Source organism: Momordica charantia, assembly GCF_013281855.1.
Source record: "Momordica charantia cultivar OHB3-1 chromosome 9 unlocalized genomic scaffold, Mcharantia_2.0 BLBB01000009.1, whole genome shotgun sequence".
Classification (NCBI taxonomy): Eukaryota; Viridiplantae; Streptophyta; class Magnoliopsida; order Cucurbitales; family Cucurbitaceae; genus Momordica; species Momordica charantia.
This window is the reverse complement of record NW_028275167.1, coordinates 7,978,226-8,002,328: the sequence shown is the minus strand read 5'-3', so window position 1 is coordinate 8,002,328 and position 24,103 is coordinate 7,978,226. Positions and strand designations below refer to the sequence as shown.

Sequence of the window (24,103 nt, the reverse complement as noted above, 5' to 3'; positions counted from 1 at the left end):
TATCGACATTCTGACCTTTTCATCCATATTTTTATAAGTCTATGAATTTGACATTGACATAAAGAGTTAATCGGTATTTTCATAATATTTGAAAATATTTGACAAAATATAAAAAATATTAATAAAATATTACTAATATAAATATAATATTAATAATAAGAATTTTTAACTTATTTAGATTGATGTGTTTATTTGTTCATTCTAATAATTTAAACACTTTTTGATTTTTTATGATTTTTTTTTTATAGATATCTACATCAACATTTTGTCAAAATTCAAAAACTTCATTTATGGACAAAAATAATGCATGCGGCTATATTTAGCTATGTGGTTTTGAAACATTTTCATGGTCTTAAAAGATTTTTTGTTTTGTTTTTTTTCCAATAAAAAAAAAGGATTTTTTTGTTTTTGTTAGAGAAAGAAAAGGTGAGGTATAAGCCTCAAAAAAAATTAAATAATATATATATATATATAATAAGTATAATGATATATATATACATATATATAAAAAGAGGCATTAATAAATATAATAAGTTTTACTAGATTTTATAAGTAAAAAAATAGGGTAAATTGTACCGGCCACCGCTAAAGTAGGCCACCACTAAAGTAGGGTACTTATTACAATTGCTATATATATAAAAGGCAATCATCATGGTATGATCTAATGGTCAATAAGGGCTAACTTAAATATGCCCCATTTGATATCTCACCAGTTTTTATGTTAAAAAAAAATCCGGATCAAAATGGTCGGATTTGGAAGAATTTCATAGAATTTCAAAGTAAATTATAAATTTAACTTTGTCGTATTTTAATTTAATTTCAAAGTAAATTATAAATTTAACTTTGTCATATTTTAATTTCTAAATGATAAATTTAGATTAAAAGACCAAATCAGTAAGATTTTTATTTTCTTTTCATTCCAACAAACATACGAACAAAAGAAATTTAACTTATTTCATTTCAAATCATTATCGTTCCAAACAAGATAAGAAATTTAAAATCAATTATTGGATTTCAAATCACGGAATTTAAAATCATTTCTCAAACTTTCTTGACGCCAAACCCAAGTTACGAGTTAAAACCCTCTCTTTTATAGTTTTAGTTCAGCAGTCGGTGATTTTCTCAAAAGATGGCTCGTTTAGAGAAAAAAAAAATGCACACCCAATAGGGTCAACTTACAAAAAAAAAACCTTTTAATGAAGAACAATGAAATCTTCCAATGGCCAAATCGAGCATAATAAGTGATTAAGACACTTATCTCTCCTCCACCCCACATGTTGTACAAAAAAAAAAAAAAAAAATCTTCCAATGTAATATAATTTTCATAAAAATCAACTAGTGTACAACACTACTTTTTTGAGTACACAACCACTATTAATGCTATGAAGGTTCCCTCTAAATCCCAAATACAATACAAAAGTTCCCAAATTCTTCCTCAGCTCAACTCAGATATCACAACTAGAAACTCCAATTAAGGCTAGAAAAATAACTTCAATGTGTATTATTTTATATATCACATCTTCTTCTTCAGTTGCAAAATAATAATTATACTCAAACAACATATCTGTAAGTTACATATCTTCCTGCCGTCTCACTTGGCCTGATGATCTTCACAACTTGCCCACGCTTTAGCCCGTAATATCTTGCAACCGGGTCGGTCACCTGTATGCGCGGTAGCTAACACAAAACATGCAAAATCACATAAGATTTTGACTGATTTGGCACAAGAAATGCAAATACGTATCCACACACCAAACGGATAGGTGAGACAGTAAGGGCGACAAAATGCTCAATGTGATTTGTATAACTAAGTGATAGTGATGATAACCTAAGACGTGCTGCAATGGTAAGAATTATATATTCTACGAGATCCTAGATTCTGACTCTCTACTTGGAAAGTTAATAATTTAAAGCAGTTTCTGTCTTTTGGAGCTAACTTTAGAGATGCTATGCAGATCCTAAAGTCAAACTCATAGTTGAAAACTTAGGGCCTTTGGCAGATTTATTTTTTAAAATGGTTTTCTCAGCTACCCTTTTCTGGATTTGTGACGGGAGGCAGGAAACTCCGTCTATACCACAGCTTGAGACGAGACCCGGGAGGCAGCGAGCGTAGTTTACGGAGCGGGAGTCATAGTTCCAATAGCGAAGGAATTAGAACTATTGGCGGCCGCGAAGGATACGGAGCGTTTAGGCTAATGGTACTACTAGTCAACTACACTCGCGGACGATTTATGCGCTGACTGAACTTGCTTCGTAGACAAGGCTCGTTCCGTAGCATGCTTCGGGCGAAGCCGGGGTCCGATTCCCTTGACCCCAAAATCTAGTTTTTATGATCCAAACTATGGAAATTCTGAAAACAAACATTTTCTTTAGTGTTTCCAGATTTTAAATTTGAAACTTTAAAATGCAGGATTACGATAAAAACATTCATAAATATACTATTCCATGTTTAAACTTGTTTATTTTTTTAAAATTAAAACATGTAAAACATAATATATTATAAATTATATAATATTGTAAGATAATAATTTCACAAAATTTATAACAAAAATGTTAAATAAATTAAGTAATACTATTTTCAATTGAATAAAATATTTAATTGGTAACTATCACTAGTTTACATATATATTACTAAACACACGTTGAAGAATTTTTTAAATTGAGATTCAAATTCCAAATTTGTACCAAACACACGTCCGAAAACACTGAAAACAAGAAATTTTCTATTTGATAAAAATTTTATTTTTTATTTTCTACTTTAAAAATTTAAGCTTGTAAACATTTCTTCCACCTATGTACTTCTTTATTTTGCTACCTAGTTTTTAAAAATATATCTATATTTTAAAACTAAAAAAAAAAGAGTAGTTTTCGAACACTTGTTTTTGTATTTAGATTTTTTATTCAAATGTATTTTTAAAAAATGTGAAAACATACCATGAAAACTGTAATAGTAGGCAAACCAACATAATTTTCAAAAAACTAAAAACTAAAAACTAAATCGCTATCAAACGAGACCTTATAACTTAAACCTCTTTTTGCCTTGTGGTCTAACTTTGGGTGGACAAAACTTCTTCTAAGATCAGTGGGAAGGACCAGGAACATGATACAACGAGTAAGACCTACACAATACCTCAGTGGAACAAAAAAATATATAGGACCTAAAAAAATCTCCAAATTTGGTACATGGGGCAAAATCAATGAAACGAATAAAACATTATCAAGAAACTTCACATAGGCTGCCAAAAATAAGTTGCGAAGTTGACTGATGAAGAAGTTTTAGCATAAAGAACATGTTAGAATATACTCACAAGAGATGCTTCTTCAACTTAGAATGCCAAAACTTAACAATGTATTCTATAACTCCTACACCTAGAAGGCTAGAATCCTAGATCAACTTCAACCTCAATGGATTTTTTTTTTTTTTTTAAGAAACGAAAAATGTATTAATCACAAAAAGAGGAAGCAGCCTAAGGGCAGAGGTCACCCTCTCCCAAACACTAAACAATGATAGCTTTCCAATTGTTAACAATCATAATGAGGCTATAATTATGAACGAATTTCTTGTGGTTTATATACTTCAACCTCAATAGATCCACTTTGTTCCCAAGAAAACTTAATGGAGCAGAAGACAAGATACCAAAATATGGTTAAGTCACAGTAAATAATGTATGTAATCTAATGGGATCTGAAACACACAACAGAATTGAACATCACATTACAATATAGCTCCTAAGATGCAATCTCAAAATGTCATATTTTCCAAAGAATTAATACTGACCTGTGTTTCTTTCACGGTATATCTCTCCAGCAGGGTCTTCTTCTCTTCATTGGTAAGTAACTGGTGCTCGGGAACAAGAACGTGATCTTTAATGTTAACTAGCAATTCAGCTTCCTGCATCGACAAGTGAAAACAGGAAAAAGAACAAAAGATTATTGTAGACTAAGAAAAGTTGGAGCAAGGATTGGAAATCAAGCCAGAACCTCTATATCTAAGGCTCAGAAAAGTGGGAGCAATTGAACAACTATCTCAGTCATTTAACTTCAGCGGAAAGTTTAGAGCAAACTCAGGGAGGGCTTCAATATATTCACGATAACTAATAATATTGTTCTTCAACCAAAGTATCCAGCAACCCCCCATATTTTTAATTCTCATTAGTAATGTGCAAAATAAGGACTACAGGGAGAGAGCATGACATGATTAGTAGTTTTTGGAGTAGGAAGGTTCCAATGATTTTCCTCAAATTACTGGTGAATGGTGAATCTACTTTTACTTCAACAGGTGTTGTTTTTATAAACTAAGTAAATAATTAAAATACTCCATGAAATATTTTAAAGAAATATTTTCACCTGGAAAACTTCCAGGTGGAATTTAGAAGATATTTCACTTATACAAGTACGAGCGAAGGGAGTCAAATTTTGTTGGACGACCAATATTGCTCTAAAGACATTCTCCGATTTCATGCGATTGGTATAAGTTTTCATCGTCTTTACCCCAACCTTCTGTTCTTCTGGAAAGAAAACATATATCTAGACAGAAGAAAAGACACTATAAGAAGAAGAAAACAAATAGGAGAATTAACAAGAAACTTGTATGCTCCTGTTGCTGAATAACAATGAGAATACTAATGAATATCCCTTTGCATCAGACAATACCTGATCAGAGCTATCATTTCTCCTGGCTTTATTGATAACAATATCTTCTCTTTTCATGTTTTCACCATATTTATGCTTAAATTGCTCTCTTGACATGTCAATCTCAAAGTCTCCAACAAAATAGCTTCGGTCTTTTAGCATTTGTAACACAGTTTTTCGAATTCTGAAAAGCCTGGTAATTTCCTCCTCTGATAGCACCATCTTGTTTGTGGCTAATGCATTGTTAAAAAATTCAATATTCAATAACTACGCTCCAAAAAGGTACACAGAGAATATAAAAAAAGGGTAAAATTCTTTCATATAAACACTAAACTGATTAATTATGTTGCATACAGGAATTTCAGAATCAAAGACAAGAGCCATGTAAGTGTGAATCAATGGCATATGCACAAACACAAAATCATGCAGAGACACAAACCCTTTATTTTTAATAACTATCGGTGTTTGGATCAACTTACATACACCTTAACCAATCCTATGAGACAATTGCTTAACCAGGATGATTTTGCATCTGAAATTTTATATACTTAAATTACCACCATGGTTTGGGCTCATAGACTAAAAGATATCTAAGATTAAATATAATACTTTTACCACTCAGCCAACCGATTTTGGCTCTATTGTTTCTTAAGAATATATGTAATATGTGTATATTGGTTTCTACAGAGTGTTGGAGGTTCTCAATAGATGTATTTAAAGACTTATAGTCTAGTAATTAGTCCTATTATAACAGAATTTTCTTCTGTGGTCAGCTATTGTACTTCACATGGATAGAAATTTATAGCCAGCAAAACACTTGTGCTCTATAAATAGTGGGTTTGATATTATGCGAGTAATGACAAAGAACAATTCCAATGCTCATTGCTTTAGCCTATATTTCTTGTATCAGAGCTTAATCGCTCATAGCTAGAAGGTGCTATCCTTGCAAATTTCCGTTGTCATCATTCAACCACTTAAGTTAACATTTTGGCATCCACCTTTGTTCGTCCTTAGTAATAATTTCCAACCAACTATTTCTCGCAAGCTTCTCTACTCCTGTTATGTGGAGTTAATCCTCTACTTTTCAGTCCTAATTTGAATAGAATTTGCAATCACCTCTTTGTTCCACTTCTTAGTAAGGAAGTCCTCATCCCAAAGCATGATAATCCCACCCAAGAAACCAATGGAATCAATACAAGCTCAATCCACCCATAAAATCTCCAAATAGATATTGAACATCTCCTATTCACCAAAGAAAATTCAAACTCTTGCAAAACAACAATGTTAGAATCAACAAATTTGATGAGCTTCTTGAGTCCTTGACTGACAACAACCCTTTCCTTCAATCCCCAAGCCCCTTGTTATTCCAACTAAGCTTAATGTCATCTTGAACCATTCTAATTTTGCTTAAAGATTTAGGTGAAGAAGATGGGTGAAATAATTTTCACTGAAATAAAAGTGTCTAGATTTTGTGAAAAGCATTCAACCCTTCATCAAGGCTAAAGTTAATAAGCCAGTAAAGTTGACAGTTACCTTGACCTATCGATATTGCAGATAACAGTAAATTCAAAACACACGTAAACTAAAATCTATATCACCATTAACATTACAAAATTAATTTTTAGAACTTCAAAAACAATACAACTCTAACTCTAACTATCTCCAGAGATTGTAGCCACCCTAAACTATATTTTCAACCAACACCATAAAGCGAAACCAAAAAAATTGTCTTGCTGGAGTGCATAACAGATTACAAAAACCAAAAAGAGAGGAACATAAAATCCAGAGCCAAAACCCGCAACCAAAAACTAGAAAAATAACTAAACCCAGCAACCAGAAACCAGACCCAGTTCATAAATTCTCAAAACATAAACAAAGTAATGGATAGAGAGAGTGGGGATTTTGGAGTTGACTCACCGTACGACGACGAGAGATATTGGCGGCGGTTTTGTGGAAGGCTCGCGACTGAGAGAGATGGAGCGAGAACCGCGCGTGATTGCCCAAAATATACTAAGGAGAGGAACACGCTCCACTTCTTCGCCCAAAAGATGCAATATTTCAACCATTGGCCCGGTGGGCGGTTCACGGACTGGGTTGAGTCGGGTCGATTTTTGAACCAACCCCAATGGTTTTCCTACCGGTGAAGCAACTCGGCCCAATAATTCAAATCTCAAGATACCTGTTATGATGAAAAATATTTAACAATGAAAGTAGATAATTATAAAAATATATATTTTTTAAATAATTAGTTTTTGACGGTGTTAAAGATAAAATTATTTTTTATTTTTAAATGGCTAAGTATTTTTCTAATGTAATACTTTCTCTTGTAAATGAAATGTGATGAATTAACTTTTGATGTTACTTTTTTGTATTAAAATTCAGTGGCAATGGAGGAAAGATGAAAGATAGACGAACGACGGATGAATGATAGCGAGATCTGAGAGAGAGATGAGTGTGAGAGGCAACCATTTCTCAATATGAAATCGTGAGAGTAAGAGATAAAGAGGTGAGAGACAGTTTATGATACGAAAACTTTAAAATTCTAAATATAAATGAAAATAAAAATTTATGAACACCCAACCAAATCGAATTTATTGGTTATTAAAAATCTTAACCCAACTCAAACAAGTTCTTATCTAACTTGGTTTGAGTCGAGTTACTTGGATTAGGGTTTTCGTGTACACCTTTATCCTCCAAAGTCCAAACCATGTCAAAGAATTTGAGATGCTGTTAGTGATCATTTTTAGTTCAAGCAATGTGGGGAAGAAATTTCAAATTTCCTAATTTCAAGGAAAATAACACATGTCTTAACCATAGAATTATTTTGCCTTGTGTTCAATTTTTCTATTTCACTCAATAATTTGTAAAAAAGAAACTTAGAAATAAGTTTAAGGCAGGTCTTTTTCATCTTTCAAATGAAGACTTCTTATAAAGTAAAAATTGCAACAATTGTTCCAATTTTAAATTGCAAAATGAAATTAAAAGTTTAGAGTAAATATTGGTACACATCAAGTTACATGCAGTGTTTCAAATTTTGAACGAGGCATTGACATGTCGCAAGTTACACATAGTGTTTCAAATTTCGAGCGACACGTCGACATGTCGATGTGTCGAGCACTTCGACATCGACACGAGAGAGATGTCGTTTTTTCTTCAATGTCGAAGAAATGTCGAGGAAATGTCGACATGTCGAATAAATGCCTTTTTTTTTACTTATAATCTATAAATTGATTTTTTAAAATAATTTGAAAAGATATGCTCACTAGTCACTGGTGGTGTCGATAGATATTTCGATTAAATAATTTGAAAATATATGTATAGTTTTTTTTTTGGGTAAGATAACGTAGGAATTGATTTTGTTTCTTAAATAATTTGAAATCGCTTTTTTTTTTCTTTTTTACCAAAGTTTGTTTCCATCTCTTTTATCTCTTATAAAAAAAACAAAATAAGTAAATCTGGACGGAAGAGAATCAAATTTTTTTTAAAATAAATTGAGGTTTGTCCATTCAAATTTGGCTCAATATTATGTGTTTATTTGAATTAAAATAACAGATCGTCTTTAGTATTAGTTAAATTATATTACCGCTATTTGTATATAATAAATTTTATTTTTCAAATTTTACACCTATTTCACGTATCTTGTTTAATTATGTAACTAAATATTAGATTTGATTAGAAATTATAGATAACAATAACTTTAATTTACTAATTCAAATAATTTATATGTAAGCATATACATGATTTTGTTCTGACGTTATCGCAACGATATTTTTATAAGTATATTATTGATATATTTAGATATGATGATCAAAATTGAATAATTACGAACTAATTAAGCTACCATTAAAGTCTTATTTACTAATTCAAAAACTTTGTATCAATATTCACAATTTTCGTATTTTTTTTCTGAAATATCCATCGACAAGTCCGTCGACATATCCGTAAAATCGGTATCTCGACATTTCCATGGACATCAACATTTCGAACGTGGGCTGCTTGGATAAAATTTTGATTCGAATATTTTTCAAAAATTAAAAAAAATTGATTTGAAAATAATGTTAGTATTTGAGAGAAGCCATAATTTATGAAGTTCCAAATTTTTTGGGGTGAAATGGACAGTTTCCCTTCGGCGTTTCCATTTGCATTTCCATATCGGCGTTTCCATTTTTTCCGGTATGATTTGAATGAAAGCTTAACGGGAAACTATGGCTTCTCGTTCCTCATCTCTCCACTTCCACAGACGCCTCTACAGTACCTTCAATCAATGGAGCGTTCGTCAAGTTCGCAAATCCGACTTCCATGGCTGCTTGGGGGACCTGGACGGCCACATCTCCGCCTCCGACTTCATCGCTCTCTCTCTCCAGAAGACGGGTTCTTCTTCGTTCCCTTGGCACCGCCTTCAGCCCTTTGACACCTCCCACACCGCCTATTGCAAGGCCAAGTACGCCGCCGAGAAGTTTCAGATCCTCCAATTCGCTCTCTGCCCCTTTTCTGTCCGGGAATCCAAGCTTATCGCTCATCCGTGAGTGCCACCGCCGCTTCTCTTCATGTTTGGATGTTTGGAGTTTTGTACGCTGGGGCAGGGATGGGGGATGGGGGATTTAGAACTCTTTAGTGTTGGTTAAATTTTCTGCCCTTGCAATAGATTTGGTTGTTTATTGACATATAGCTGATGTTGAGAGAGAACGTGAAAAATGGAACTAAACAATAGTTGGGAATGCTATCAAAGTCCGCCTAAATGAGGAGAATATCATAGTATATAAGAGAGAGACAATATCTCAATTGGACTAAATCCTTTTGGGTGAAACTTAATCCTCGAAGGTGTAGTTATGGTGTAATCTATGGTTGAGCTCCATCGGACAGGTAGTGTGCTTGGGAGAAGAGGAGTTGGCTTGTTGACTATTTAAGGGAGGTTTGGTGGTATTTTGTATGAGAGGAAGATTGTTGTGGATGCGATCAAAGTCCCACATTAACTAGATAAGGGGAAGTTAAGAGGATTTTGCCCAATCTGCTAGAAATTTGGAGGGTCCATTGTCCCTAACAACAATGTTTATTTCTATGCAACCTGGAGTCCGTCTAAGTAAACATTTTGCACCATCCTTCACTTATTGATAATGCTTTTTGCTTATGGTTTGACGTTTAAACCTGAAATCTCTTTTATCTGTTTGTATCTGATACAAATTTGATTGCTGAACTTGTATATGCATAATGTATGCTTTCTTTTTTTACTTGCATCTTAGGCTACGATAGTACCACCTGTAATTTGTATCTTTTTGCCCTTGAAGTATGGCTGTGAGATAAGAACTCTAGCTTTCCATTTGACGTTTGTCAGTGATGTTACTGATTGGCTCTGTTTCCTTCTATGGTGTAGGTACAATTTTCATTTGTTCCCCAGAGATGAACTGAACATTGGGATGCCTTCTTACAGTTTCTCATGTCAAGTTTCACATCTAACATCCATGGCTCGTGAAGGTTTTGATTTTGATGCTTGCATATATGATGGTAAGCCTTATTATGGACTATTTACTTTGGTTTCACACTGACCGGTCACAAGGCTTGAGATTGTGAGAGACACCATAACTATTTATAGAGGAGGACAATAATTTTACAACCCAGATTTCCAATTCCTAAACCACCTTCGTTGCAAGATTTTGAGACATAAGACCTAAGTTACCAGAGACCCACTTCCTTCTCAACCCCTTTACACAAGAAGTTTCTCTAAGCTTATCCAACTTCTTCTTTAACCAACCCAGAATTTTGGAAGGAGATGAGAAATAGTGGAGAATTCTGCTAAGCATAGACAGATCATTGGTATTGGATGCATCGTTAGGTTGTGCCGAGTCAAATCAGCTCCGTTTTTTTCCGTTGCAGAAAAGAGATCCCTTCCCCCCGCTTTCTAAAATGATGAATATGAAGTCCGTGGGGCTGCAGGTACTATGGATCCTCTGACTCCCAATCGGGTTGCCTTCCCAGGTCTCGCCGGTGGAATTAGTGTTAGTTTATCCCTTGGCAGAGATGGTTTTCTTCCAAGATGAAAGCATTTTCTGAACTTTATCAATGCTCAATTCCCAAATGGAAAAGGCTTTAGGATTATGACCCAAAGGCATGCCTAAATACACAAAAATAAAGACATAACCCCACGCCTAAATTGGTTAGCTTACCTCCTAATTTTAGCCTTGCGACACCTGACAATTAATTCTCACTTAGGAATACTCCTCATTCACTTTGAGCCCCCCACATCAACTAAAAAATATGTAAAGTACTAGTTAAGTTAATATAAGACTCATTTCTCGATAAAAGAAGACAAAGTTGTCGGCAAACTGCAAATGAGAGAGATGGATACCATCCCTTCTGATCTCGAATCCCTTGGTCAAACCCTCTCTATTCCTCCCAGCAATAGTGGATTGAGGACATCCATTATAACAGGAGAAAGCAAGGTGTCCTATTTAATATCCCCCTGCTTACAAATATTTTCCCCTTTGATCATTCTATTATTAGGCAAGATGGAGAAGTTGTCAAGCATAGACAGTTTCCTACCCAAGTTCTCCATTTGAAGCTAAAACCTTTTCTTGCAAATAACCATATCCATAATTCTTGATCCACATGATCATTGGCCTTTCCAAAATCTATCTAAAAGACAATACTTTGTTCTTTCTAATTTGACATTCTTCGAAGGTCTCATTTGCAACCAAGACTTGGTCCAAAATGTGTTTGCTACAAATGCCCCTTGGCCAAGGAGAAATGGTACAAGAAAGGATGTTTCTCATTTCAACCCCATGTCTTGGAGATGATCTTGTTAAGGATTGTAAACAAACTGATAGGTTTGAAGTCCTTAATTTTGTGTGCCCTAGTCTAGTCATTTTAGGAAGTATACAAATGAAAGGTTCATTCATAGAAATGTCTACCAAACTTCTCTTATAAAATTCATTAAAACATCAGAGCGTGATTTCTGTTGGAAGATGCCCTAATTCTCCTAGAAGAACACCATAGAGAAGTTACCAACGCTCTCCTCCATCACAACTAAACACTTTCCTTATTCTTCTAAAGTGAAATGTTGTTCTAAAAACTTCCTATCTTCAACTCTTATTGGGTGCCATCCAACTTGTCAACAAGAGCACAACAAGAATTTGAGGGGCATCCAAAGGAAAGAAAAAAATCCAAATTCATTATTGATCTCTCTATCCTTGAAATGATGTTCCTGTTCTCCAGATCAAGAGAAGAAATCAAGTTCCTTAGTCTCCTAGAATTAGCAACCCTATAAAAGTAAGATGTGTCGCAATTACCTTCAGTAACCCACTTCACTGGATATTTGTTTCTAGTCCATCTTTTCTGTTTGAACAAGTCTCAAAATCCCATAGAATTCAAGTCATCTAAAGTGTTTTATCTTATTAATAATATCGTCTTTTAATTTAGGGGAAAAAAAGAACCCTTGAAGACCCTCAGGTTCCGGCTTTTAGGTGTGAATTTGAAGGACTTCAATCTTTTCGTAAGTGTAAATGCCTCCAACCTCCCAACTACATCATCTGACCATTAGTTGAGCAAGGAAAACTTAAAATAAGGATGTGCCACATGTTTTCAAACTTGGACAAGGACCCCATTTAATATCCCTGACTTAGAAGCTGACTTGTTGATGGTTAGAACCGACTCTGGGACTGTCGTACTGCTTGATACCCCCAAAAATATTTTGTCCACCCTTTAAAGGAAAAAATCCATCTAACCGACAAGAAACTGCATTAATACACAAATTGGATAAAGTAAATCTGACATTCACGAGGGGAGGATAAAAAAGTATACACTCTTCAGTAAACTTGACTCCTCGAAGATTTCTCCAGAGTAAAACTCACCAGCTAAAGACCAGCTAAGTTCACAAATGCTGAAAAGGCCACCCGACTCTTCCCAAAAATCACCTCTCCTTATATCTATAAGGGACATATGCCTCATTGTTTTGAGATTCATATGGCTCATATAGTAATTATACAATAGAACTCCAACCACCTCCCAATTTTTGTTGGTGGATTGCTGAAGATATGTTTATTTCTGTTAATTTTCTATCAGCATGAATTTTGTATATGCTAAATCTATCATCTGATACTGTAGTTTCACTTGTAATTATATTTGTCCTCCTGTTGTTTCAGGCATTTCTTATTTATCTAGAGCTCAAGAGTCTATAGCAAAAGTTCGAATGGGCTGTCCAACTCCGACAACTAGTACTTACGTTTTGAAATCTTCTTCTAGACAGTCAATTGCTGATTCAGTTTTCATTCAACGGGTTAAATCACGGGTTAAGAACTGGAAAGATGCATGTAATTCAAGCACAAAAACAAATGGTAAGTTACTGATTTATTTTGCTTGCTAACACAATTTCTTCATGGTTTTTTCTTTCCTTTTTCCTCTCTTCTTTTTTAAGTATATATATATATATATATTTTATTTCATTGTCTCCTGAAATAGTAAAGGTAGTGTTTCCATTATATAGACGCTCTGCTAAGTTCTTTGAAAAAGCTCATCATTGGTAGTGAGCAGTATGGATCAAGACCATCCATGACTATAGATGTTTGTAGTGAACGTCAAGTTCTACTTGTATTAGAGGTACCTTGCTCTTCTCAACTTATGAGTACTTTAACGTGTATTGCATGTTTTTAAACTATAGTAAATTATCATGTGCATAATATGGAAATGTATCCTCCCAGAAATGTCTCCTTTTAGAGCAAAACTATAATCATCGTACATACAAAAGTGCATTTTTGCTGAGCAGTTGCTAAAAGATTATAAATATGGATCCCAAGTATTTTTCTTGCATCAAGATAAAATTATAGATCATTAATCTTTTTTATTTGCATTTTTATTATTAGTGTAGAGACTAAGGTTGGAGAGAATCCAATATTATGTATTCTCATTATTATAGTCTATATAAATAGACAAATATGTTCCAATGCGATCCAATGGTCAGTCGTAGGAGAACCCATAAACTGACTCATAATACTAACTGGATAAGCTATGTCTGGCCTCGTAACCGTAAGATAATTCAACTTCCCTACTAATCTCCTATACTTCTCAGGATCTTTCAACAACTCCCCTTCCTTTGTAAGTTGTAAATTAGGTATCATTGGGGTACTACGCGGCTTAGCAGCTAACTTTCCTGTTTCAGTTAACAGGTCAAGTACATATTTCCTCTGTGATAAGAGAATCCCCTTTTTGCTCCTTATTACCTCAATTCCTAAGAAATATTTCAGCACTCCCAAATCCTTCGTATGAAATTGACTATGAAGGAAAGTTTTGAGTGATAGGATGCCTGATGAATCATTACCAGTAATCACAATATCATCAACACATACAACCAGTAAGATAACACCAGACTCAGTTTGTTTATAGAAGACAGAATGGTCCGACTTACTCTTCTTCATTCCAAAGTTCTCAACCACCTGACTGAATTTTCCAAACCATGCTTGTGGACTTTGTTTCAACCCATATAAGGATTTACGAAGACGACATACCTTTCCATTCTCCCCCTGAGCAACAAAACCTGGTGGTTGCTCCATACACACTTCCTCTTGAAGATCACCATGGAGGAAGGCATTTTTAATATCAAGCTGATGTAACGGCCAATGGTGAATAGATGCCAAGGAAATGAATAACCTAACAGAAGTCAATTTAGCAACCGGAGAAAAAGTATCACTATAATCAATTCCATAAGTCTGCGCGTATCCTTTAGCAACAAGGCGAGCTTTCAAACGGGCAATGGATCCATCAGGATGAACTTTAACAGCAAACACCCATTTACAACCGATAGGTTTTTTTTCTGTAGGAAGAGACACTAAATCCCAAGTACCATTGTCATCTAAGACAGTCATCTCCTCCAACATAGCAGCCCGCCAACCAGGATGAGACAAAGCTTCATGAACAATTTTAGGAACAGATACAGACTCAAGGGATGCAAGAAACGAACAAGTAGGTGAGGACAAATGGTTATATGAGACAAAAGAAGAACAGGATAAGTACATTTACGCTTACCTTTTCTAAGAGCAATTGGAAGGTCATCACTTATTCCTGAATCCTCGGACGAAGAAGCTGCTGGTATAGGGCATGAGTCCGTAGGAGGTTGCCGACGAGAATAAACTTGAGTAATGGTGGGAAGAGAAGGATCAGGCACATAGGAAGATGTATTGCTAGGAAGCTCTTCAGTGGAAGGAGAGACAATGAAATATACAAGAAAGTCATCATCTTCTTGTGAACTCTCCCCCTGACTGGTACTCAAAGATGATGAAAAAAGAGTATTTTCAAAGAATGTAACATCGGGAGAGACAAGATATCTATTGAGATTAGGACAATAACATCGATACCCTTTTTGAACACGAGAATAACCAAGGAAAATGCATTTCAAGGACTTAGGGTCCAATTTGGTGAGCTGAGGGCGAACATCACGAACAAAACATGTGCAACCAAATATTTTAGGTTTAATAGGAAATAAAGGTTGCATAGGACATAGAGTACGATAAGGTATTTCACCCTTAAGAACTGATGAAGGCATGCGATTAATTAGGAAGCAAGCCGTCGAAATAGCATCGGCCCAAAAATATTTTGGAACATGCATTTGAAACATTAAGGCCCTTGCTGTTTCGAGAAGATGTCTATTTTTTCTTTCTGCAACTCCATTTTGAGACGGAGTATCGACACAAGAGGATTGGTGAAGAATACCATATTCACTCAAATAAGAGCCAAGAGCTCCAGAAAAATATTATTTAGCATTATCACTTCGTAGAACTTTAAGAGAGCCACCAAATTGAGTTCGAATTTCAGCATGAAAGTTACGAAAATGAGAAAGTAACTCAGAACGATGTTTCATTAAATATAACCAAGTTACACGGGAAAAATCATCGACAAAGGTAACAAAGTACCGAAACCCACCTTTGGACTCAATAAGACACGGACCCCAAACATCAGAATGAACTAATTCAAACAAGGTAGTAGCTCGTTTATTGACTCTAGGATACAAACTAAGACGATGAAACTTAGCAAATTGACATGACTCACAATCTAAAGAATGCAAGCTATGAAATTGAGGCCGAAGACTCTTTAACATGGGGAGAGATGGATGACCCAAACGACAATGTTCTTCGAAAGGAGTTGGCACTCGAGTGCAAACAGTGGCTGTAGGTATTTGTGTATCAAACGTGTAGAGGCCATTGGATTCACGCCCTTTACCAATAGTCTTCTTCGTCGTAAGATCCTGAAATAGGCAATAACCAGGGAAGAATAAGAGACAACAATTAAGATCACGAGTGAGTTTACTAACAGAGATCAAATTAAAAGAAAATTGTGGTAAATTTAAAACAGATGTTAGTGAAAGGGATGTGGAAAGATGAACTGTGCCAGAGCCAAGAACAGGAGAAGTTGTGCCATTTGCTATGGTAACATCAAGCAAAGATGCAGATGGGGAGAAATTAGCAAATAAGTTAGGGTTACCTGACATATGATTTGTCGCACCAGAGTCAATGACCCATTTTGATGTGGAGGAAATAAGACATTTACTGGTGTTACCTGACTCAGCGATGGCGGTAATCAGATTAGAGGACGATGCCGTCAATGACTCTTGATACTGTTGGAACTTAGCAAATTCTTTCGCAGGAATTGTAACTAACTTGCCAGCATTATCAGGAGTAGATGCAACATGGGCAGACTGTGTTTTCTGACCTCTATTCAATAGCTTTCTACATTCTCGTTTTGTATGACCAGGCTTATGGCAATAATTGCAAAAAATAATATCTCCTGAATTTGACTTTGGAGCACTAGAACGTTGAGCGTTCGAAGTCGTGGAATTCCCTTGGTAGGTATTACCTCTGTTTGCATTTGTACTATGTCCAACCAAAGCACTATTAGACTGAGATGACAAGACGGGTTGTGACTTCTCAACTCGAAGTACTCGAGTGTATGCCTCCTCCAAAGCTGGAATTTCCAAACCAGAGAGTAATTGGTCTTTGGCCACATCAAATCTAGGTGGAAGACCAAGAAGAAAACTGATAACTGCTAGTTGTTCGTGTTGGGCAAGCCGAACTTTTGCATCATTACTATCTGGGAGCAATGCATTAAACTCTGCGTAAATTCGTTTGTGTTCCATAAAGTAATTTGTAAGAGATTGGTCACCAAACTCAGGTTGGTAGAAGCGCTTGCAGATTTCAAATATTCGACTAACATTTCCTTTTCCAGAATAAAGGAATTCTAAATATTTAAGTAACTCTTTAACATACTCACATTCATTGACCAAGCCAATAATGTCATCCTCGATCGAATTCTTGATCTGCAGAACCAGTCGAGCATCATCCCGCAACCAAGCTTTCTTGCTCTCATCCTTAGGCGGATCCTCAGTTATGTGATCGTCCATATCAATACTTCGCAAAAAAAGACGAACATTGATTTTCCATGAAGAATAGTTTGATCCATTCAACTTGTGTTCTGTGATTTTTGATATCATTGGGATCACCTCAGAAGTTACGATTGATTTCTTCTCAGCCATAACAAACAAGCGAACTTATTTGAACAAAACGACAGAACCAGACCAAACCACTCGAACCAAACAAAACAGATGAATCAAACGGTTGGAACCAAACCGGATTAGGTGTTTTCTGAAACCAGAAACCCCAAGTGCTCCTCCACGACAACCAGAGGAGTAAAGGCGATTGGCGGTCACAGAAGCGCACCACGACGAAGGTGCGAAGGACGGCGAGATGAAACCCACGAATAGCAATTGGAAAAATAACTGGCAAATCAGCAAACGGTGGCGGCGGCGGCAGCGGCGATGGTCGGCGGCAGCGGTGGTGGTGTTGGATAGCAATGAACCAAAACCCTAAGGCACAAAACCCTAATGGGCACAAAACCCTAATGGGCGCAAAACCCTAATGGGCACGAAAACCCTAATGGGGCCCCCCCCACCGGATTAGGAATGCGAAGGCCTTTCTCCTTCGACAGGAGACCCGGAAATGAAGAACGGGAACGAAACGAAATGAGGCGTTTCTAGCTCGAGTTTCGGATGAGTTTCTCCCAATTATGTCTGGTAATAGAATAGGGCGGCTTGCTCTGACCAAGACTCCACTTTTTGCTCCGTCCATGTAGAGACTAAGGTTGGAGAGAATCCAATATTATGTATTCTCATTATTAAAGTCTATATATATAGACAAATATACAAGGTTGACCTAATCCTATAAGGAGAAGGTAAATGACAAATTAATATTAATACAAGAATATAAAATATACTAATATATACTCTAACAATTAGTAACTTAACATGTGTATTGCACATTTACATTTCCACATCATGTGTGTTATTATATTTGATTTATAGTAAAATTACAAATTTATTACCTGAACTATTGTATATTTAATTTGTTAACTTTAAAAAGTTTCCCTTACATCCTTGAACTTTTATGATTGTCTATATAATTTTTAACTTTAAAAAGTTTCCATTACATCCCTGAACTTTGTGATTCCATTTCTTTTTTGTTGTTAAAACTGTTAATGAAGTGGTAATGTGACATGCTTATTGATTAAACTTTGGCTAATTTGACATGATGTGGTGGAAAAATGCAAATGAACTGGATAGTTGGACAAATAATGTGACACGTGCAACATAACCTTTTCGAAGCAACATATCAAATCTTTTTTGGCCATGTCCCTTTATTTTGTCAAGCAATCATTTATTGTGACTTGTTTGCCATGTTATGCCACACACCATCATTTAGTTAATGGTGCTAATGATTGAGACTACAATCTACATAGAATCACAATTTAAAGTTCAATGATGGAATTGAAACTTTTTTTATAGTTCTGGGACTAGTAATATGTGCTATAACTAGTTTTAGTTGGTTAATTTGTTATTTTACGTGGCTGGTTTAAATTCTTTGGAGGATCAAATCTCATGTATTTGGGCTTTTTTTTCCTTTTTTGTGAATAATGATAAAACACCCTAGGTTAAGAATTCTTGGTTTTAGGTTGCACCATATAATACACATGATAAGCTAGTCTAATTAAACAATTTGTTATTAAAACAGATATGAGAAGACTGAGAGGAACCAGAAAATGATAAAATATATATATGTGTGTTAAAGACAAATTACATAACTCAAGCACTTCGGAAGGGCCAAGGTCTTCCAAAATTAACCTCCAAAATTCTACCTCTCTTCAACTCCTTTCACCCACTCTATTTATAACCACTCTTTATTAACCAACTCCCTTAACTAATGTCTAATAAAAATCATGCCCTCTTAATATCCTAATAGTACCCTTGACATGTCCTTACTAATATTTCCTAACAAAGACCTCGACCCATTGGAAAAAAAAAAAAACTTGAGAGAGAAGGGGAAATGATGGGAAGCAAACAGGAAGGGTGTGGGAGAGAGAACCATGAACTTGCCTCTGAACTTATAAATTATGACAGTAATTAAATAACAGTGAACTAAGCAAAAAATATGATGTGAAATGATTTATTTAAGAGTGAAAAAAGGTATTCAAATTTATTCTTAGTACTATCCTTTTTAATGTGGTAATGATTTAGCCTATTGCTTCGTACAATACAATGCATTTCTCTATGATATTGCTTTTTCTGCAGAGGGAGTTCAAATTTAGACTAATATTCTTTTCTGCATTTTCTGTAGCTGTTGAGTGACTTTTCTGATGACTTAGTTCCTGTCGTAATTCCAGCAAAGGGCGGAGGAACTCAAGCAATTCGTGCCATTTTGACAAGCTCAAAAGATGACAAGATTCTGCTTGAGGTACTAGTAAATATTTCGCCAGATTTTCATATTAGGAAATGGGGTTTATAGAGAATACATTTTATTGATCCAAATGCACCATTCTAAGTTTCTAAAATTATTGATTCTTTAGCTCTTTGTAAAAATTTACCTACTTCAGTTGGTTCTTTCGTTATTTTCACCTGACCTTCGCATTGGCATAATTAAACAAATACTTATGTCTTGAACAAATTTTTTTTTTTTTTTTGAAAAGAAACTATTTCATTGATAATATGAAATATGAGTACAGAAAAGGGGAGAGATCCATAGGATGGCTACAAAAAAGCTCTCCAATTAGATAAGAGAGATACAAAACTATAGTGTTTAAAGAGAGGAGAGCATTTACACTAAGATACAACCAAACCAACTATAGAATCAAAAAGAAGTTTCGTTGTGAGCTCTCTTCCTTGGAAAATGCGACGATTCCATTCAAGCCAAACCGTCCATAATAAAGCCCAGACAAAATGGAGCCAAAGACAAAGCTTTTCCTTTTTGAAAGGATGACCAGTGAGTGTATATAAGCTAATAATTGGGTGATATCCTTTGGAAGAGCTACCGACCATCCAAAACTGATGAGGAGTTTGTTCCATAACTCGGTGGCCAGTTTACAAGATACAAAGATGTGCCCAATGGATTTTCCATGTTGCTTGCATTTTTTTTGAACAAAAATGAAGAAACGGTGGAATCAGAAAATTTATAAGGGAGGACTTAATTTTCAAAATTGAGAACTAGTGGTTCGATGTATTAGTCCGAGGGGCGAGGGATTAGGGAGTATTGCCAAACTTCGAATGGATTTGCTAGAATGTGTCGTTCAGCTCTGTATATCTTGTGAACTATTTTGTATGCAGAAGGAGCTTCAAAATCTTGAAGAGGAGGAAAACAAGAGATTTCGTGGTTTTCGAGAGGTGATAGATATGATTTCTGCTTCACAGAAACCTATTGTCTCCTACGGTTCTCTTAATGGTGTTTATCTGATATATTCTTTATTATTGGTTGGTCTCTTGGTTTTTTTTCTTTTTCTTTTGCTCTCTAGTTTTTCTTCTAATGCTTTTCTTTTGCATGCAGATTTTACATTTATTCACTCAAAATTCCTTGCCCCCCTACCTCCTAGGATAGATGAGTTTTCTGATTCATTGCATTCAGTTTTCCCACAAGTGCTTGATGTCCAGCATCTGATGAGAAATATTAGTGGCCTCAATAAACCGACCAGTATATCTTCAGCTCTTTCCTACTTGAAGAATCACTATTTTGCACCTGTTGACTTGGATATTCCTGTTGAAGGTCTGTCACCTTGTTCATCTACCTGATTCAGTACAAACCACACTTTTCCTGTGTGTGTGTGAGAGAGAGATAACAGGGACTTGTTACCATATTTCTATAACATCATATCTATAAGCCTTAAGTTTGCATCACCATTTACTTACATTGTTTTAATAAATGCATGCCGACGAGGACATAGGCACCACACCTGTCCAGTCGCTTGCCTGGTGCTAAGTTAAGTGCTCTCACTCAAACAAGCACCTAATACTTTTTCTATGTTTTCATTCATTTCTTAACTGCCGCCCTTTACTTGGCCTTTTGGTTTGCTTTAGCTGTTTTTAGAATCGTATTTTGTCTTACCGACGAGTGCAAAGAAATTTATCGTTTGCTTTACAGTTATTTAATATACAAAAAAAAAAAAAATCCTATTTCATTACATCTGTACTCTTTTTTCAAGTGAATTACTTGTGTTTTTCACGTATCGGGTTCCCACCTAAGGCTTGCTATTTTGCTTTACATCAAGGTTCCATTGAACTTTTGCACCATAGTGAACCCTGCATCTCTAAGAGCTCTGATCATCATTGTGATCTCTTATTAAGTATTACTGCTTAACCATATTGCATCATGTTGCAGGTACAGGAAATGAGCGCAAGTTTCATGGGCATAATGCTATAAAGTTATGCCATTTGTTTACAAAAGTCTGCTCTGTACTTAAAATTGATCTCAGTGGTGTCCAATTCAACGAGAAGCCCTTGGCCTCAAATCTTGAAGGGTGTGCAAATGTTTTTGCTTCATTCCCTCCCTGCAACCAAGAGCCTGAGGACGAGGGTGAGGACGTAAAGATCTCGACAAGGAACGTTAGAAAAGTGAGCTGTGGGCAGTTGGTTTTCTTGTGGGGATTTAGAGACGGGATGACCGCCGGGTTGCTGAAAGCGGCACTCCAAGGATCCCACGAAGTTTTATGTGAAGAGTTCGATGTACGGTTCGTGGGCAAGAAGTGCGCCATTCTTGTTTTCTGGCAACCTGGCTTATCTGAAACTTTCCTTGATGCGATACACAGCGATGGCATTCTGGGATCTCTAAAAGATATGGTATCAGAAGGCCTAAGAGCAGCAAGTTACGAAACTTACAAGAGAGTCTGTAGGTTGGGTCATTGGGAAGCAGATTTAGCTGAGTCCCTGGAGAGAGCCACTTCGGAAGCTGATTGCGAAACCGCTCGGTTAGACATCTATTACTCTAATAATTCTTTGATTAATTTGAATGATCTTTGAGACTGTTCTAGACATGGTTGGGTTGCCAAAATTCAGATAGCTTAGGGACTAGTGGAGTGGAATTCTTTCTATTTACTAACTGATATTTGGCACCCATGATAAACCTTGAAGTTTTGGCCCATTACTCAGAATTTGTAAGTTATGATGCTGAAATACTTTCCTTTCCATTATGTTGTACATATTTTTGTGCATTAGGTGGTAGAAGATGCCCTCATGTCCAATAATTTGGGTTTCAAAATTAACTTTGTATTTGTTTTCTCATTAGCATAGGATAACACCATTGATATGGTTTATTATGTAAATCTTATAGATTATTTTACACATGAGTGAAAATATCATATATAGCATGATTATTGAGATTTTATTGTAAGAACATAAACTCTTCCCCTAGTAACTGCTTTCTTAGAACTAATTGATGATATGTTAGAATTATATATATATATATATATATAAAGGCAAACTTTAAAAAAAATGCTGCTAGGGCGAAAGTTAAGCCACACATGTGGAGAGACGACACTATGTCCCATACTAGATGTCCTTCTAGTCTTGCTCTGATAAAATCCCACCTCACAAGGAAAATTTTGTTACTCTACACACAGAGCTCTCCATTTTCCTCCTCTCAGATTTACTACCAAAGTTCTCCAAATTTATGACCAACCATTCGTAAGGAACCAAACAAACTGAATAGAAAAATAAAAAGAAACCACCCAACAGAATAGCTAGTCTCATAGGAGGCGAACATAGCTACTCAAACTTCCAAATCTTATTCATAAGAAAATGCTTCTTTACAAGCAAAGTTTATATTCTTGATCTTTCTTTCCATTGAAGATGACATATTCTAATTTTTGGGATTTAGTTGAAGGGGAATTTTTTAAAGTTTGCAACTTCTCGATGTACATTCTGTTATTATTGTGTTAAATGTTTTTAATTAATTAGATTCAAGAACTAAGTTGTTAAAGCTTGAACCCTAATTAGCATCAAAGCTTGCGTGAAATCTCTCTTGGTGTCTATCATCTCGTGTCAGAATTGTAGCTTTGGAAAGTTTTTTAATTGCGGCTTTGTTACGAAAAAAAAGAGCTTCAAATCATTCCATTTACACCAAATACTAAATGTCAATGTTGAAATGTCAAATATTCATTAATAAATAATCAATTTTATGAAAATATTTTAGTCTGTATTTCATTCATGAGTTCTAGTCACTGCACGCTCATGCAATTAGATTTGGACTAATGATTAGTTTCATTCATCCTCAACCTTAATTAAATTGAGGTTGCTAATCAGAAAACAAATGAAAACCAAAATCTATTCTTTATTTTCATTGTTCAATATATTATATAAATAAAAAGTAATTATTTTAGTTCAATCTAAATTTATGTTAATTAACTTATTCACATTTTTTTTATGAATTTTGTATTATTATTATTTTACAAAGTTATATAATTTAAAATACATTATATTTTAAATGTTTTAATTTTAACAAACATAAAATGAATCTATAATAATGTAAATGAATCTATAATGTAAAGTAATATATTTTGTCAAAGTTTTTATCCTTTTTTATATAATTCTCACAAGTTCTCGTTCACCTGCTCCTCATAATCCATTAGTAGTTCAATCTCCATTTGATGAAAATTTTACATTGTGAAAGATTATATTTATCAAAATTTTTATCCTTTGTAATTCTACCATTTTAAAATTTCAAATGCTTTCAAATATATACTATGACTGAATTAGAAACAATTTTCAGTCAATCAATAATTGGAAAACTACCCACCAAGCCCCAAACATTTGAAAAAAGTTTATAACAGTTTGAAACAAATCAAAATCACATAATTTGTTATAAAAAGAAAAAAAAATAGTTAAATTTTAAGTTCATAGTCAAAATGTTGCAATGTTCGTTTTGGTCAGCTACGTTGTAAAATAAATGCTCGATGTTTGTTTTGCCCCTTCAATTTTATATTTAATCTCATTTTTCTATCACTCTGTTTTATCAAAATCAACGCTCTTAAATACACCAAAAAAATTCCTCTTCACGGAAAGAGTACTAAATCGAAAGCAGATTCCACCAATTTGAAAACACGAAACGGAAGAACAGCAGATTCATTGCTGCAAAATGGAAGAAAACGAAAGAAAATCGAACAGAATTGATAAGTAAACAAA

The 24,103-nt window shown here is 34.9% G+C and overlaps 2 protein-coding genes across 5 annotated transcripts; one reads left to right on the top strand and one right to left on the bottom strand.

The window, feature by feature from the left end:
* Positions 1-1,303: 1,303 nt before the first annotated feature.
* Positions 1,304-6,684, bottom strand: LOC111013465 (DNA-directed RNA polymerases II and IV subunit 5A). Of its 2 annotated transcripts, none has more exons than XM_022287917.2 (5): positions 6,550-6,684; positions 4,654-4,865; positions 4,348-4,527; positions 3,779-3,892; positions 1,304-1,677 (listed from the first exon to the last, which is right to left on the bottom strand). In XM_022287917.2, the coding sequence occupies exons 2-5, from the start codon at positions 4,852-4,854 to the stop codon at positions 1,552-1,554; spliced, it is 621 nt and encodes a 206-aa protein (XP_022143609.1). In that variant the 5' UTR covers positions 4,855-4,865; positions 6,550-6,684; the 3' UTR covers positions 1,304-1,551. The 2 variants fall into 2 exon arrangements, with proteins under 2 accessions (XP_022143609.1, XP_087974176.1); XM_088118050.1 differs by lacking the exon at positions 6,550-6,684 and adding an exon at positions 5,749-6,501.
* Positions 6,685-8,723: 2,039 nt separating this feature from the next.
* On the top strand, positions 8,724-22,110 carry LOC111013450 (Polynucleotidyl transferase, ribonuclease H-like superfamily protein). 3 transcript variants are annotated; one of them, XM_022287897.2, is made up of 8 exons: positions 8,724-9,154; positions 10,004-10,134; positions 12,768-12,959; positions 13,109-13,221; positions 19,278-19,394; positions 20,261-20,375; positions 20,478-20,693; positions 21,306-22,110. In XM_022287897.2, the coding sequence occupies exons 1-8, from the start codon at positions 8,838-8,840 to the stop codon at positions 21,941-21,943; spliced, it is 1,839 nt and encodes a 612-aa protein (XP_022143589.1). In that variant the 5' UTR covers positions 8,724-8,837; the 3' UTR covers positions 21,944-22,110. The 3 variants fall into 3 exon arrangements, with proteins under 3 accessions (XP_022143589.1, XP_022143588.1, XP_022143590.1); XM_022287896.2 differs by having other exon boundaries at positions 20,261-20,693; XM_022287898.2 differs by lacking the exon at positions 13,109-13,221 and having other exon boundaries at positions 19,324-19,394; positions 20,261-20,693.
* Positions 22,111-24,103: the final 1,993 nt, after the last annotated feature.